At 38.0% G+C, this 14,631-nt stretch overlaps 1 protein-coding gene across 1 annotated transcript in view; it reads left to right on the top strand.

Moving 5' to 3' along the window:
* Window positions 1-14,631, top strand: part of DMD (dystrophin) — a 2,170,472-nt gene that overhangs the window by 961,702 nt on the left and 1,194,139 nt on the right. The window contains exon 43 of the mRNA XM_011957103.1: window positions 10,721-10,893. Within this exon, the coding sequence (XP_011812493.1) occupies window positions 10,721-10,893 (173 nt within the window). The remainder of the gene's footprint in view (window positions 1-10,720; window positions 10,894-14,631) is intronic.

The raw sequence follows: 14,631 nt of genomic DNA on the forward strand, positions 1-14,631 counted from the left end.
CCTAACCTTATCCTCCTGCAATTTTCCAGATTATAGTTAATGGCAGCTCCATCATTCCACTTGTCTGCCAAAATTCTTCGTGTTATCCTTCTATCCTTTCTCTACCAACACACATGTAATTGGGCACCAAATCCTAAGGACTCTCACCCTTTACAATGTATCCAGAATTCACCCCTGCCGCCACTCTGATCCAAACCACCATTATCTCCAGCATGGATGATTGCTATTGTCTCTTAACAACTTCCCCCTCCTTCCCTTCTCCCATGTAGACTCTAGTCTCAACATATTAGCCAGAGATACCTATTTAAATGAAAAGTCAGATTATATCCTCCGCTTCTGTTCAAAACCCCCAATGCTCCCCATCCCCCTCAAAGTAAACAGGGAAGTCCTTACGTTCATAAGTCCCTCCACGGGTTACCCACCCCATTCTCTCTGATATTTCTCTGACAGTCGCTGACTCATACACTGCAGCCACAATAACTTCCTCCATGTTTCTTGACCACTCCTCCCAGCACATTCCAGTGTCAGGGCCCTTATACTTGCTTTACCCGCCTGGAATATTATTTTCATGATTTTTCTTTAAATGGTTAATTTCTGCATTTCCTTCAGATCTTTACTTCAAAACTGCCTTCTTGATAAGGTCTTCCCTGACCCCTCCTATCTAAAATTCTGACCCCCACTTTATCCTTCATTTCTCCCTTACCTGCTTTCGTTTCGCTCCTCAGCACTGAACTACTATCTAATTGAGTATATAGTTTAGCCTTTTCTCTATTTGTTTACTTTATTCTCCTGTAGAAGGTGAGATTCCAGAGAGCGGGACTTTTTCTTTCTGGATCACTACTATATCCCCAAGATATAAAATATGACGGTCTCAGGCCGGGCGCAGTGGCTCACGCCTGTAATCCCAGCACTTTGGGAGGCTGAGGTGGGAGGATCACAAGGTCAGGAGTTCAAGGCCAGCCTCGCCAACATAGTGAGACCCCATCTCTACTAAAAATACAAAAAATTAGCTGGGCCTGGTGGCGTGCACCTGTAATCCCAGCTACTTGGGAGGCAGAGGCAGGTGAATTGCTTGAACCTGGGAGGCGGAGGTTGCAGTGAGCAGAGATTGCACCACTGCAGTCCAGCCTGGGTGACAGCGTGAGACTGTGTCTCAAAAATAAATAAATAAATAAATAGATAAATAAATAAATAAAGACTGTCTCATGGTAGGGTTTTCAACAAATATTTCTTGAGTTCATGAGTACAGAGATGTAGCTGTTAGACACACAGAGAGAAACCTAGAAGATAATATCACTAGTTAAAATTAGAGAGGCTTGGGCCGTGTGATGAAAACTGTGCCTAACTGTACTGAATCCTGCCAAGGAGGGAAAGATGCAATAGGGAAGCTATTGGAATTTCCTTCAGAAAATAAATATGGTTAAAAATGTGAATTATAAGTGCTTCCAGCTATCTGCTAATGTTAGTCCTTCAGAGAAATGAAAACTGAGAAATCATTAGAAAGCAATTTTATCATTTCTTTTAAAAAATAAAGTTCGATATATTTTAAACCAGAATATCATTGAAACACTGAAGTCATTTTTAGGGGAAAATGCACTAAAACAACAATTGATTTCATATTATCTTATATTTTAACTTATGCTTTTATATATTTGTAATTTTATCATTTCATTTGAAAACTTTTCTCTAATTGAAACTTTTTGACTGAGAGAACACTGACAACTTCTGATGTAAAATTTTATTACTGAGGACAAACTTTTAAACAGAAGACAAATTAGCCAATTATGTCCCACAGTGGACATATTATTTAAAATCTTAGCTTGGAAAGAGTTGTAGATTTATGAAGGTGTATGTCAACTTATTTCTAGGTATGAAATACAGGAGCAAAGACACTTGTAAATTATAGCCATCCTTATTTAGTAATTGGATGTTGAAGATTAAGAAATGACTAAATTGAATGACCACAGAAATGGGACAGAGGAAATGATGTTTGTTTGTTTGCTTGCTTGCTTGCTTGTTTGTTTATTGAGATGGAGTTTCACTCTTGTTGCCCAGGCTAGAATTCAGTGGCACAGTCTCGGCTCACTGCAACCGCCACTTCCCAGGTTCAAGCGATTCTCCTACCTCAGCCTCCTGAGTAGCTGGGATTACAGGCACCCACTGCCACACCTGGTGAATTTTGTATTTTTGATAGAGACAGGGTTTCATATGTTGGTCAGGCTGGTCTCGAACTCCTGACCTCAAGTAATCCATCTACCTCGGCCTCCCAAAGTGCTGGGATTATAGGCGTGAGCCACCGCGCCTGGCCACTATTTTAAATAATAGAAGTTACACTGGCACTTTTCACAGTATTTGGGAGGCAATGAGCTTTGCTATAGGTTAAAAAAAAAAAAGATATTTAAAACTTTAGTAAATTATTTTAAGTTTACTTTCATCAAAAGTGATTAACAGTAAGTTCAATTTGTCAGATATTACTCTCCCCTACTCTAGTTCTGTTCAGGTTCTGCAATATCTACTTTGACATTTATACACATAAGTTTACCATTTAGATGGCAAAGGCAAGCTCTGAAATGAAAATCTCTGACAGCAAGGGAGTTGTTGTCACTTTACATTAAATGGAAGAAAAACTAAACAGTAGAAGTCTATCCCTTATGATAAAGAATGGAGCATAGTTAAGGGTTGCTTGAGACCTTTATCTTAAACTGATTAGTTGACAAATAGATCCCTTGTTTGTTTCCTAGATAAATTATCTGTATTCTCTGGCTTCTGCTTTTATACTGTTAAAGACACATACTCCGCAACACTTGAATAAACAAAGCATTTTTATGTCCAAATTATTTCTGTATGTGTCTCCTTTAAAAACCGATTAGCTTCTTAAGGGCGAGACTCACATTTTAAAGTCTTTATTTTCATATTTCAAATTTGAGACTGATACTGTGTGTTGTCAATAAACACTTATTTAAACAATAAGCTTTTCAAATAGATAAATGAACTGAAGCCACATGGCTTATAGATATCTGCTTTTCCTTTAGGTATCTGGATTTCATCTGCCAGTTGTAAAAGTTACTGTGCTATTTTTTCTCTATTCACAGTATATATTCAGGGTCTTATTTAATTTATTGAAGACTGCGAACCAGAGATGCAAATATCCTGTTTTAAAATATTGAGGACTCGAGTTGTATAAATTCATGTACAGATGCCTTTCAGAAATTAAAATTTCTTTTTTATGTATATTTAGAATTTCCTTTTGCAGAAAGATTGGCTAAAAATGAATATCTTACAGAATTTCAGTGGAGTAGTGAAGTGGTCAAGTCATAGGGGCATGTCAAAATTAAGAAGGGAGTTGACTAAAAAGTTGGTACTTTATCATTCTGACATCATGTTTTCAGATAAGGAACTATTCAGGGGGAGAAATAGAAATGCTATATTCTATAGTGATTCTAGGGATTTTTACATCACCATAGCAACTACAAGGGACTATGGCTTCATTTTTAGAGAGTCAGAAACTATAAAGATCACTTATTTCTAGACAAACGAAAATAGTAAAATGCTATCAGAGATCTCATCTCTGACTTTAAACTATGGAAAGTGCTACAAAATTTTCTTTGGTGCACATACCATTTTTCTGTGTGCAATGCCTTGGGGACACAAATATGTGCAGGGACTTTAAAAAGGATTTGTTTCCTGGACTCCAGCCAATTTTGACAGCATTCTCTGAGAATGCACCAAGGACTAATATCTAGATATCCAGGGAGTATGACATCCCCTGCCCCAGTTTTTGCTTTTTGCTTTTCTCATTTAAGATGAAAAGTTTTCCTGCATTTGCAACATGCTGCCCAGCATTGATAAAACTGTTCATAACTTGATGCTGAGCAATCCTACAGCATTCCAAAGAATTGATAGCTCTCCAGAGACTCAGATTAAAATCAGGAAGCTTTGCAAGCTCAAATCCTCAGAGTATACATACACACACACATACACGCACAAACACAAACGATATCAAAGCCATAACTGTACAATTTTTATATGCTGATGGGGAAGATCCTTTATCTCTTCCCTTGAATTTTTTCTCCATGGGTGCTTACAGCTATGCATTTAAAGGGCTTCAGCCGTCTGTGTACTAACAAATGTGATTGGTTGCCCACTCCGAATTTAAGTAATCAGCCTTTCATTCAGCTGGCTGCTTGGTATCAAGTGGAGACCTTTGCAGCCTTATGGATCTTTGTCATTGGACTGGCAGCCAAGCAAGAATGATGGAGTCAGTGACTTAAAGAATTCAGAGTTGAATCAAATCAAGTACTTGTGAAATCAGACTTCCCAGGTCAGGCGAGTTAACAGAAGCAGCCAAGAAGATATGCTGGTGCATGGTTCTGGCACCTGACCTAACCAGGGTAGTGGAACAACCCTAAACATTCCACCCAAGACTCTAGGCTTGGAGCCATCAGAAGATGGTAGTAAAATTCTACCAGGTAAACAAAAGTAAAGAAATAATACTAGAGATATGCTTGAGTTCAATGACTTTTAGGCCGTTAATCATAGGTATTAAATCCATTGTATCTCTTATTATAATTTCAACTATATTTTAGATTCAGGAATACATGTGCAGGTTTGTTACATGGATATATTGTTTGATGCTGAGATTTGGGATATGAATGACCCTGTCACCCAGATAGTGAGCATAGTACCCAACAGTTTCTATTTTATTATGAGTTTTGGTTTTATCAGTAGTAAACTTTTCTTCAATAAACAAGTCTCTGATGTCAAATACGGCATACTGCAATGTCGTACTAAGCTATTTTCTATTTTGTAGTGAAAGAGAATGACAGCAAAAGACAGTCTGGTCTGCCTACATTTATGTTTTCCACTTCCAGCATGCTGTTGTTGCTCTTGATAAGATCACCAATGGCCTCCTAAATTGCCCAAGTTGACTTTTCCCTCCCGGTCCTAGCTACATCTGACTGGTTGATAACTCTCTCCCTCTTTGTGGTTCTCCTCCTGAGTCTGATGACTATTATTCTTTAGGGGTACTCATCTCCTTCCTCTGCTCATGCTTTCCACAGAGGTTCATCTTTATGCCACATTTCTTGCCACTCTTTTCACTCTCAACACCTTTCCTGAGCAATCTGACCACCCCTGGTCTTATTCAACATCACACATATTCCAATGACTCAATTCTCTATGTGAAATTGCTAAAAGACAGTTTTAACCTGCATTCCTCCAGATAAGTAAATTCTCAGACTGTTTCTGTGTTGGCTTGTTCTTTCTTTTGTGTGGTAATACTTGACCTATCAGATGAGTACTTTTTCCACAGAGTTAAATTGAGGTGCTAAACAAAAGAAATAGTGAAGGCTTTCCATCACAAGATGTACATAGACTTGAAGAGAATGCCTTGAAATTTTATTTTAAAAACACCTTCTTTATCTGAAATTCACTCACATCACCCATAACTGTTGTATCTTATCCTGTTGCTGAGCTGATATATAAGACATGAGAACACAGTTGCCTTTTTTAAGGTTCCCATTGTAAGCATTGGCTTTTATCTTTTACAACTGATATTGTCCATAGTCTCACCTGCCTCTACAGCTTAGTTGTTCAAGGCAAGTGCTCATGCACCATAAACATGAAATCTTAGAATAAGGCAGAAAACCCTCCATGTTTTATTGTTAACTTCTTTCCTGTTTCCCTCTCTAATTGTGAAGTTTTCTTCAGAGCCCATCATCTGGAAAGCTGTACAATCAGCAGCAGTCACTCCCTATTTAACCCAGTCTCCAACTTACAAATGATTAAAATCCTTCCCAATTTTGACTGAAGATAGGCAAGAATATTCCCTTTGTTTTGGGAGGCTGAGGCAAGCAGATCACGAGGTCAGGAGATTGAGACCATCCTGGCTAACATGGTGAAACCCCATCTCTATTAAAAATACAAAAAATTAGCTGGGCATGGTGGTGGGCGCCTGTAGTCCCAGCTACTCGGGAGGCTGAGGCAGGAGAATGGTGTAAGTAAACCCGGGAGGCGGAGGTTGCAGTGAGCCTAGATCACGCCACTGCACTCCAGCCTGGGCAACAGAGCAATACTCTGTCTCAAAAAAAAAAAAAAAAAAAAAGATTCCCTTTGTTGATACTTGTTAACATTTATATTTAGTAAGGAAACACAAGATCTCTGGATGACAGAATATATCATTAATTACTCAAAAGCATCTTAGGGCAAGATGTTTATTTGTGAGTGCAGGGGTTGTAGTACAGGAGAGAAACCCCAACATTGTGGATCTCAGAGCTTATATACAACACCTGAAGCATCAGGAGGAGAGAGAGAGAGACAGACATACAGAAAGACAGAGACTTTGCTCTGGGATATAAACCAAAGATCTAGGTCTATTATTTTTGGAATATAAGTTGAAATGTAATCAAAGGGCTCTTGGAGATAACAGTTTTTAAGTCTCTCCAGAGCAATGCACTAAATTCCAAGTTACACTTGCCATTCAGTCATCCTTTAGTCAGTCACCAGAACTCTTTGCTCAGAAAGCCTAGTCCATGTATCCAAATGTGAAAATATGTATGGCTGAGCAATCCTTGCCATCTTATTCCTCAAAATCTGATTTCAACTGCCTATGGAACATCTACAGTTTGATGCCTCAAAGGCTTTTCAATATGACCAAGTCCAAAATTGAACTAATCACTTATGCACACATACACAAGCATGCACCCATGGAACCTATTCATCCATCTGAAATCCTTTTACCCAATGACACCACAAATCATGTGGATGCCCAGACCAGACACGTAAGAGTCATTCAAGTTCTTCCTCTTCTTCACCCAACACACAGCCACTGAATTCTGCTGAGTTGTTTTCCTAAACTTCCTTCCCACTTCAACTCAAATGTGAATAACAGCTAGATACTTGATTCAATTAATGAACTTTTGTTAATATTGTAGGTGTGGTAGTGGTATTATATGTACTTTCTGAAAAAAGAGTTATCATGAGAGAATATTTCAGCAAGAGAAAAATGCTGAAGTATTTATGGATAAAATAATGTATCAATTTGTTTCAGAATAATCTAGTTGAAGAGGTGAGTGGGTGGGGTGATACATAAAATAAGGTTGTCCATGGAGTCATAACAGTTGGCACTGGATTATAGGGTTACGGGAGCTATTTGTATCATTTTCCTACTTTCATGTATATTTGAAATCTTACACAATGATACATTTTAAAAATCATAGTTCCCCGTTAGCTACTGAAGTACAGGCAGAATTTTCTGTTGAGATTCAAAGTACATTATTGAACATCCTCAGCGTCTGTTTCCTGGCCCATCTTCCCCTAAGCTTCTATACTACCAAAAAGACAGCCAAATATGACTGCACTTGTTACCTAGCTTTGCGTGTGTGTTACCTACTAGCTCTAATGTTCTTCCCACTTCTACTAGTCAGATATGTCTACTGCAGATTGCTCCTTCTTCATGAATTCTTTCCTGAGCCTATGACCAAATATGATATATGATATATTTTTTCTCTGAACTTCTAGAAAATGTTTAGTACCACTAAGAACACTCATCTATTCCTTCTTTTCATCTAGCTAAGGCTTCTATACTTCCATTTTATTCTTCAATTCTTCAAACCATACCCTTTCTTACTACTACAATAAAACCCACTTAAAACTTCCTAAAGGCAAACTAAACTGTGTTTCACCCACCTTTGTTTCTGCTATATTGCTCCTTACACATGGGAAGAACTCAATACATTTTGTTCAGTGGACCCTATATACAATTTAGATGATCAAAATAACCAAATTCATACTAGCAAGAATAGCCAGAATGTAGTTTTTAGCAAATTTATTTGAGAATAAATATGTTTAGATTTCTCTTTCTTCTTCTATAACACATTTGTGGTTTGTGATTTCTCCATTAAATAGAATATAAATAAAGCATGGATTCAATTTATGGTATCATCTATTCATTTATTCAACATAAAAGCATTTGCCATCTATCATGTGCCAAGCACAGGTTTGAGCTTTGGAAGCCCAACAGATAACAACATCCCTATACTCATAGATTTCAGTCTAATGGTATATGCAGGCCACTTGTTATATATTTTAATGTTAGAAATAAGTACTATAAAGAAAAGGGAAGAGTAATGCAAGGAGTAAAGAGTGATTGCTGATGCTATTTAAAATAGGTTAGTAGAGAAGGCCCCTTTAACACAAGAAAGAAGTAAGGGAACTAGTGATATAAATGTTGGTTAGGAAAACTATTTTTGGCAGGGAGAACAGCAAGGGCAGAAATCTTGAAGCAAGAATATAGTTGGTATACTCAAGTAATGCAGTAAAGCTAATGAGGGTGGAGTGTTGTGGACTATGAAGAGACTGGGAAGAGATGAAGTTGGAATGGTAAGTAGTATACAACCAAGTTGTAGAGAGATGTCTAGGTCATAGTAAAGATTATGCTTTTTAAAAAAAAAAAAAAAAAAGTCAAAGCAAGTTTATTAAGAAAGTGAAGGAATAAAGAATGGCCACTCCATAGGCAGTGCAGTGGCATGGGCTGCTCGACTCAGGATACTTTTAGTTATTTCTTGATTATATGCTAAACAAGGGGTGAATTATTCATGAGGTTTCTGGGAAAAGGAGTGAGCAATTCCCAGAACTGAGGGTTCCTCCCATTTTAGACAATATTGGGTAACTTCTTGATACTTCCATGGAATTTGTAAACTGTCACGGCGCTGGTAGGAGTGTCTTTTAGCCTGCTAATGCATTATAATTAGTGTATAATGAGCAGTGAGAAGGACCAGAGGTCACTTTTTCACCATATTGGTTTTGGTGGGTTTTGACTGGCTTATTTACAGCAACTTTATCAGCAAGGTCTTTGTGACCCGTATCTTGTTCTGGCCTCCTATCTCATCCTGTGACCTTGAATGCCTAACTTCCTGGGAATGCAGCCCAGTAGGTCTCAGCCTTATTTTACCCAGCCCCTATTCAAGATGGAGTTGCTCTGGTTCGAATGCCTCTGACATATTTCCCCCCTTTCTTTTACAAGGGAACCCTTAATCCTAAGGGTAGTAGAGGGATGAAGATACATCTTCTGTGACTTCTTCAGGCTGAATATGGGTGATGATATTTCTGTTTAACTATCAGGGTCTCTTGTATTCAGGGTAGAGAGGAGCTCAGTCAGCAATTATCAGTTTGGTGAGGGCCGTTCATAACTGATAAACGGTGGTATCTGGAAGATTAGTAGGTTTTCAATTTAAGAAAGCATTGACTAAGCTTATACTGCATTCCTACACAGAGTATAACAGCAAATATATTCCACAACCGTAAAACAAAATAAGTAAAATTATCCCAAGTAAACTAAATTAGAAGGCTTTTCATGAACTGGGCAACTGTTGGAACCAAAGTGATATGGGGTTGCTAGCTGATTCCAATACATGTCCAGAATTAGAATACTGATCCAGGTTTTTACATTACCCACCCTTCTTGTTTCTTCTGAGGTGCAGTCAGAGATCACTGGCAGGTTCACAGGAATAAGCAAGGTCAGTCTATATTGCAGGAAAAAGCTCAAACAACTGATGAGACTAATAACAGGTGCACCATAGTTCTTAAAACATAATTTTTTTTCTCTCTCCAGTCTCCCATTTTTACTAAAGACAAATCATCATAGGACTGATTTGCTTTATTATACTCGGTCTGATTATTTGTATAAAGTGCAGCAAGAATAATTATTTTTCATGTAGGCTTTTGAAATTGGCTGTGATTGAGCTCTGTGATGAAGAGCCACTGGAAGATTTTGAGCAGAGGAGTGATATGATCCCAATTATGTTTTGAAAGAATCTTTTCAGCTCTTGTGTGGAGAATTATCCACTAGAGGGGAAAGACTGGAGGCAAGAGGACCATTTAGATAGATATTTCTGTAATTCAGATGAGAAACAATGATAGCTTATATTAGAGCTGTAGCAAGAAAGGTAGTGAGAAGTGGTCAAATTCTGGATATGTCCTGAAAGTCAAGCCAGAACAATTGTCCAGTAATTCGAATACTGGAGACTGAAAAAATTAAGGATGGCTCCAAAGTTGTCAATCTGAGTAATTGTTAATTGAATTACTATAATTCAATTGAAATCAGTAATTGCCATTTACTGAAATGAGGGAATCTATGGGAGGAGAAGGATTAGGAAATGCAGATCAGAATTCCGTTTGCGTCATATTAAGTTTGAAAGTCTCGTGAGACCTCCAAGTGTTGAGAAAGTACTAGCATTTGTTAGAATGGAGTTCGGAGGAGATGTCCAGGCTTGAGATACACATTTGGGTGTCATTGTCTTATACAGGATATTTAAAATTATGAGAACATATGGGAGGGATTATGGACAGAGAAGAAAAGAAATGCAAATACTCAGTCAGAGCACTGTAACATTAAGATCAGGATGAGAAGGATCCAGCAAAGGAAACTGAGAAGCAGTGGACATAAAGGTAGAAGAAAAACCAGAAGAGGTTAGGATACAGAAGCCAAATAAAGGCAGTTTTAAGATGTAGGGAGTGATCCAGTCTCTCAGGATGAGATCTGTGATTTACCTATTGAATTTGAGCATGTCAAAGTCACTGGACTTCATGGTTATTAATCTTAAAAAGTCAATAATTAAGAATTGCAACACCATTTGTTACCTTTGGGATTTATACATTTTTTTTCTCTTTCTATAGACAACTAATTCATTTTTTTACTTGTTTTAAAATTTTTATATTACAGAATATAAAAGATATTCTACAACAAAGCTCAGGTCGGATTGACATTATTCACAGCAAGAAGACAGCAGCATTGCAAAGTGCAACACCTGTGGAAAGGGTGAAGCTACAGGAAGCTCTCTCCCAGCTTGATTTCCAATGGGAAAAAGTTAACAAAATGTACAAGGACCGACAAGGGTAGGTAACACATATATTTTGCTTGATACTTACAGAAATGATTTGTTTTCAGGGAACTGTAGAATTTATTTCAGTACCCTCCAAGGAAAAAAGACAGGGAAAAAGAAGTATCACTGTCATTGAAAAATGGTAAGTAAAATGAGAACAAATAATGATGAACAATTCAGAAAAATGAGCTGAATTGTAGAAATTATTCAGTATTAAATTTAGCATTATGTTGAAGCATTGTATCTTCTAAAATTTCAGGTAATTGTAAATCAGATTGGGTCATTAAATTGAGGTGCTATAAACAGTTGTTCGATATAACATATTTATCTTTAGTCAAATCTGTGTCCAAAAATGTATAGGAGTTTGATACTTAGATTAACATGTTTAAAATATTGCCTATCAATAAAAAATTGATTTTCATTTATTTCTATTTTGGAGGGCAACACTTTACACTTTGCATAACCCTCCCTCGCATTTTTCTTTTGCCATGGGGAATTTGTTAATTTAAAATCATGTTTCTTTCAAAGGGAATTTTTCCAGTTTTTGCCCATTCAGTATGATATTGGCTGTGGGTTTGTCATAAATAGCTCTTATTATTTTGAGATACGTTCCATCAATACCGAATTTATTGAGCGTTTTTAGCATGAAGGGCTGTTGAATTTTGTCAAAGGCCTTTTCTGCATCTATTGAGATAATCATGTGGTTTTTGTCTTTGGTTCTGTTTATATGCTGGATTACGTTTATTGATTTGCGTATGTTGAACCAGCCTTGCATCCCAGGGATGAAGCCCACTTGATCATGGTGGATAAGCTTTTTGATGTGCTGCTGGATTCGGTTTGCCAGTATTTTATTGAGGATTTTTGCATTGATGTTCTTCAGGGATATTGGTCTAAAATTCTCTTTTTTTGTTGTGTCTCTGCCAGGCTTTGGTATCAGGATGATGTTGGCCTCATAAAATGAGTTAGGGAGGATTCCCTCTTTTTCTATTGATTGGAATAGTTTCAGAAGGAATGGTAGCAGCTCCTCCTTGTACCTCTGGTAGAATTCAGCTGTGAATCCATCTGGTCCTGGACTTTTTTTGGTTGGTAGGCTATTAATTATTGCCTCAATTTCAGAGCTTGCTATTGGTCTATTCAGGGATTCAACTTCTTCCTGCTTTAGTCTTGGGAGAGTGTAAGTGTCCAGGAAATTATCCGTTTCTTCTAGATTTTCTAGTTCATTTGCATAGAGGTGTTTATAGTATTCTCTGATGGTAGTTTGTATTTCTGTGGGGTCGGCACTGGCCATCAGAGAAATGCAAATCAAAACCACAATGAGATACCATCTCACACCACTTAGAATGGCAATCATTAAAAAGTCAGGAAACAACAGGTGCTGGAGAGGATGTGGAGAAATAGGAACACTTTTACACTGTCGGTGGGATTGTAAACTAGTTCAACCATTATGGAAAACAGTATGGCGATTCCTCAAGGATCTAGAACTAGAAGTATCATGTGACCCAGCCATCCCACTACTGGGTATATACCCAAAGGATTACAAATCATGCTGCTATAAAGACACATGCACACGTATGTTTATTGCGGCACTATTCACAATAGCAAAGACTTGGAATCAACCCAAATGTCCATCAGTGACAGACTGGATTAAGAAAATGTGGCACATATACACCATGGAATACTATGCAGCCATAAAAAAGGATGAGTTTGAGTCCTTTGTAGGGACATGGATGCAGCTGGAAACCATCATTCTCAGCAAACTATCACAAGAACAGAAAACCAAACACCGCATGTTCTCACTCATAGGTGGGAACTGAACAATGAGATCACTTGGACTCAGGAAGGGAAACATCACACACTGGGGCCTATCACGGGGAGGGGGGATGGGGGAGGGATTGCGTTGGGAGTTATACCTGATGTAAATGACGAGTTGATGGGTGCTGACGAGTTGATGGGTGCTGACGAGTTGATGGGTGCAGCACACCAACATGGCACAAGTATACATATGTAACAAATCTGCACATTATGCACATGTACCCTAGAACTTAAAGTATAATAATAAATAAATAAATAAAATCATGTTTCTTTTTATCTTATTTGAAATATTTAGCTGTTGACTTAGTTGGAGGGGGCGCAGAAATTCAGTTACATTATTTAGCCTCACATCACAAGAAGTGGAATACTTTTTCTTTTACGTTTTGAGATTAAAAGTAATAAAGTTATCTAACAGCTTAAAGTGATTCATTTCAAAGTTATTTATTCTCAAGGTAGGCTTCTTAATTATTCTCAGAGGAAATCAAATCATTTGTCTAATAATTACAGGGAATCTCCATGGTATCTCTTACATCTGTCCATTTCTAACCATCTTTACTCCTATTTTAGTTCTTGGTTTACTACATCAGGCACCTAAAGAGATTTCTAGCATTAATCTCAGTTGTCTCAAATGATTGTCTCTACTTTGTTCTCCATGATCTTTCAGTGGTCATCATTTTTCTAAAGTGTAAGAGCTTCGGTACTATAATCTCATTCCCTTGAGAATGACACCCTGACTCCTTAATTGCTTATAATTTTCTGGTCAGCCTCAGTGTTTATTTCTTCCTGCCTGCCCTACAGCCAGCCCCTCTGAATTATGTCCTAGCGATATTAAATCAGTTTGTGGATGCCCAGGTGTTTTGTTCTCCTTCTGACCTACCTGTTCTTCAGGTCTCACTTCAGATGTTGTCTTTTTCTAGAAATCCTAAAATGATTACTTGCTCATAACATCTGGAAACTCGGATATTGTTTCATCATTTAATGTAATAAGATATCAATAAGTCATTTATGTATTTGTAAATTTTTCAGACTTGGTGGCTACCCTGTAGAATATAAGATCTGATGTGCCTACTCCTAGAACTTAACACATAGTAATCAATTTATTTACTTTTCTGCCTCCCACACAAGCTCCTTATAGAAAAGGGCTATGTTTTATTTGTGTTATATGCTCAGGACTGATATAGTGTTGAGCACAGAGTGGGTGTTCAATGTGTCTGGACTCAAGCCTCCTCTCAGAAACCTGAGAATATTTCCCCTTTGGATAGTCTAACAGATTTATCTCAACTTCCAGGCCAGGTACAGTGGCTCATGTCTATAATCCCAGCCCTTTGGGAGTCCAAGGCAGGCAGATCATTTGAGGTCAGGAGTCCAAGACCAGCCTGGCCAACATAGTGAAACCCTATCTCCATTAAAAATACAAAACTTACCTGTGCATGGTGGCATGTGCTTGTAGTGCCAGCTACTTGGGAGGCTGAGGCAGGAGAATCCCTTGAATCCAGGAGGCAGAGGCTGCAGTGAGCCAAAATCTGCCACTGCATTCCAACCTGGGTGACAGAGCAAAGCTCTGTCTCAAACAAAACAAAACAAAACAAAAAACAAAAACAAAAAAAACAGCAACAAAAAAAGAGAGATTTATCTCAACTTCCTTGAAAATAGCTGGTCCCACAGTATCCAAAGCCAGACTTGATAAAGGAAAAGAAATTCAGCCACTCTGTGTATATGCTACAAATAGAAACTTAAACTTATAATATGGTGGCTCATGCCTGTAATCCCAGTGCTTTGGGAGGCTGAGGCAGGAGGATCCCCTGAGCCCAGGAATTCAAGGCTGCCATGAGCCATGATTGTGCCACTGTACTCCAGCCTGAATAACAGACTGTCTCTAAAATAAACAAATAAAAATATTTAAATAAACTTCTATTGCCGCCATGGTGTACTTTCTCCC

Source organism: Colobus angolensis, unplaced genomic scaffold (assembly GCF_000951035.1).
Source record: "Colobus angolensis palliatus isolate OR3802 unplaced genomic scaffold, Cang.pa_1.0 Scaffold434, whole genome shotgun sequence".
NCBI classification, from domain to species: Eukaryota; Metazoa; Chordata; class Mammalia; order Primates; family Cercopithecidae; genus Colobus; species Colobus angolensis.